Below are 3,591 nucleotides of genomic sequence, written 5' to 3' on the forward strand. Positions count from 1 at the left end.
CTGCTGTTGCGGGGAGGCTGGTAAACTCGTGCAAACAGCAGCGGGCCGGGTAGGTGGTGGGTACGTGCCCGCTTCTTGTCGGCAGTTCCCTGTGAAACAGTTACATGTCCAGGATGAAACCGCCTTGCTCGTCTTTTCACTCGTTGGATTTGCTTGTTTATGTAAGTGGGCTGTCTGTGCTGCCCGTGCTCTCAGAGGAGGTCCCTATGTCGGTGCAGTTGATATTTTTTGCTCCTTCTTGGCTAAGACACATTTGCGTTGGTGACAATTGTGATTTTACTGAGTGAGTGATTTTGCCAGGAGGGCTAGGTGTTGACAGCCAGGGTCAGCTATCCCTCATTGGCCTGAACGCCAGGTCTCTGCTCTGAGCAGCTGGGGCGTTGCTCAGATCCTCAATGCCATTTTCTTCTTCACTCTCACCAAAGAGTGAAAACTGGACTGCAACTCAGGGCTGCGACAGAAGATCAGCATGACAGGGAAGATTTGCTTATACTGTAGGAGGAAAGGACATGGGGGGCATGCATATGGACATTTTAGCTTCTCAAAAAATTGGTAGGGCCTATTCCAATGCTGCTGCTTCTTTCCTCCTCTCAGCTTTCCCTTCATGTATTTTCTAGCCAATTTTTCTTTTGTCCAGCCCTTTCCTTAGGCTCACAAACAATACTTTGTAAGTTCTCATCCCACCCCAGTAAAAGTTAGTCCCATTGTACTTGGATAGCAGGCTAGCTGTTCTGGCTACTCGCTTAGTTCTAATGGTCATATTTTATTTAGAGAGCAGATGGAAGTTCCCGTTAGACCATATATATCCATCTGCTAAGCTGAAAAGCTGAGTGTCATTGCATCTGGGACTCCTCAACGTTTCTGTAGAAAGGGGGATAAGGGCAATGTTTTTGTGGTCCTGGGCCTATCGGTGCAGGGGCTTATGGCTTCCCTTGTATTTGTGAATCAGTAATACTTCTGGTCTGTCTCTGCATATAGAGGTGGATGCTCTTACAAAGGAGATGGAGGACTTTGAATTAAAGAAAGCTGCTGCCCGTGCTGTGACAGGAGTGCTGGCCTCCCATCCCAACAGCACTGATGTGCACATCATTAACCTCTCGCTGACCTTCCACGGCCAGGAGCTGCTGAGTGACACAAAACTCGAGCTGAACTCTGGAAGGCGCTACGGCCTGATTGGACTCAATGGGATTGGTAAGCTGTGGGGCACAGTGACGTGGGCTTCTTGGAGCTCGGTGAAGATTCCATGCTGCTGAGAAGCTGGACAGATGCAGGTGGTAAATGCTGGAAACCAGAAAGAAGGCTGTTAGACAGACATGGCTGGGACACAGCAGTTTCCATTCTCCCATCTCCCCGCCCAGGAAGAGGAATTGCTAGGATTGCTGGTAGAAGTATGAGGTTGCATTCTGGCTTTGGACTGTGCATTTGAACTTGTTTCTGTGGAGAGCTGGGTGAGATGTCTGGAATCTGTGAATCTGTCTGATTCCTGTTTGCAGGATTTGTTTAGCAGTGTCAATAAACCCAATGCTCACGCTATTGGTCAAACAACTTGCACAGTATAGAGGAGTAGGAAGTGTGTGGTTTGGCCTGAATGGGAAAACAACTGTACAGTCCCCGAGAAGGCGACACTCTACATGGAGAGATGCAGAATAAGAGTGTAACTGAAGAAGAGCTAGTGAGAGTGACCAGCTAGTTTACCTTTCAGGAAAACAGTTAGTGACGAGTGCATTACTTCCCTCTATGTTAGAAGTCTTTAGAGTCTGGGGTCCTGGTAACAGATGTCAGACCTGGTTAGTCAGCAGGAAGTATACAGCAGAGATAAAGTTCCCTAAACCTGGGCAAGGGATGAACTGCAGTGGTTTCCAAAGAGCTTCTTCATGTGTCAATCCTGTCCTTGGGGTGGTGAGCCTTAGCTGGGAGGGCAGCGAGTCGCAGTGAGGCAGTAGGCTCTGCTGTGTCTCTAATTCTTCTGGCCTCTTGGGCAAGAAATTCCCAAGGGTTTTCTGGCGTTGGAAAGGGAGGGAATCAGTGGGATCTGACTGCATCTCATCCATTTCTCTGTGACGTGGTATCTTGCTGAATCCAGCAATTAATTATGGAGTGTCTGTCTGCACACAGGGAAATCCATGCTTTTGTCAGCTATTGGGAAACGAGAAGTGCCCATCCCAGAGCATATTGACATCTATCACCTGACCCGAGAGATGCCTCCCAGTGACAAGACTCCTCTACACTGTGTGATGGAGGTGGATACAGAGAGGGCCATGTTAGAACGAGAGGCGGAACGTCTGGCTCATGAAGATGGTAAAGCTTCTCAGAGTCCCTGTGGACAAGGGACGTTTCCTCCTTTTCCCTCCCCACTGAAGAAAAGGTTTTATCTGGGTTCATTGGCAGAGTTTTTACATGTTATGGTACCTATTTCCCCCAGCCGCCCTCTACTAGTTGAAAAGTCCTGTGAGATTACACTTCTTTGGATGAAATTATTCCATGCAGCTTCTTAAGAAGCATTTCAGGTTTGGGTATGGAGGGGGCTGAATAGTGGTAAAGCAGATGGACTGTGAGCTTTCCCAACTGTATAGAGGTGCAGCTGAGAGCCCTTTATTGGTAGAATTGCTGACAGGCAGGCTCTCTTTCAGCGGAGTGTGAAAAACTCTTGGAGTTATATGAACGTCTGGAGGAGCTGGATGCTGACAAGGCAGAAGCACGGGCCTCACGTATCCTTCATGGCTTGGGGTTCACGCCAGCCATGCAGAGGAAGAAGCTGAAGGACTTTAGTGGTGGCTGGCGAATGAGGGTGGCTCTTGCTAGGTGAGTGGTCTACTGCCTGCTGCCTCCTGGGAGAATGCCTGCCTGCTCCTGACTCTGCAGAGCCACATACACAGTTCTAAGAACTCAGAGCAGAGCTGAGAGGCTTTGGGTTACTTGCATTTACCCTATGCTGTCATTTCCCCTCTCCTTTCAGAGCTCTCTTCATTCGGCCTTTCATGCTGCTGCTAGATGAGCCCACAAACCACCTTGACCTGGATGCCTGTGTGTGGTTGGAGGAAGAGCTGAAAACGTAAGCATGAAGGAGTTTGCTGCTTCTATGGGTTGTGCTTTTCTGCTGGAACACCTTGTCAGCATGTGAACAAGTGCTACAGGAATAACTGTGTATAGTTCTTGTGGCTACATAACTATATTGCACTACCAGTGACACCTTCTTGTGCTTACTGCCACAAATGTCTGTGGAAGGGTTCTTGGTGCAAGGGTAATGAATTCAAGACAAGCCCCCATCTCTCCCTCACTGAAGAAATGAGAAATGCTGGTTTGTGCTCCCTGGTTAAAGCTACTTCTTTGACAGCCAGGAGCAGCCCTGGGAGCCTGTGTACAAGCACCATGTGCTGTACCAGTAGTGTGAGCTTTCCAGACCTGGCTTCCAGCTCACCTTTCTGCATATTGTTCCTCTGTTTTCACAGAACTGTAGCATCTGAGTGTGTCAGTTTCATCTTGTTCTAGTATGTTGGGTGACTTTTTCATAAACAAAGGTAAAATGTTAAGGCTTAAGGTAAAAAGCTTAGGAATAATTATGAATCACAGACTGGTCAGGGTTGGAAGGGA

At 48.3% G+C, this 3,591-nt stretch overlaps 1 protein-coding gene across 1 annotated transcript; it reads left to right on the forward strand.

The window, feature by feature from the left end:
• Window positions 1-962: 962 nt before the first annotated feature.
• Window positions 963-3,052, forward strand: LOC104164554 (ATP-binding cassette sub-family F member 2-like; the record flags this gene model as incomplete). The annotated part of the gene is made up of 4 exons (XM_009703915.1): window positions 963-1,191; window positions 2,116-2,298; window positions 2,631-2,802; window positions 2,957-3,052. Coding segments are annotated over exons 1-4 (641 nt in total), but the record flags the coding sequence as incomplete, so codon positions are not given.
• Window positions 3,053-3,591: the final 539 nt, after the last annotated feature.

The sequence above is a fragment of the Cariama cristata genome, unplaced genomic scaffold (assembly GCF_000690535.1).
Source record: "Cariama cristata isolate BGI_N322 unplaced genomic scaffold, ASM69053v1 scaffold39820, whole genome shotgun sequence".
NCBI lineage: Eukaryota > Metazoa > Chordata > Aves > Cariamiformes > Cariamidae > Cariama > Cariama cristata.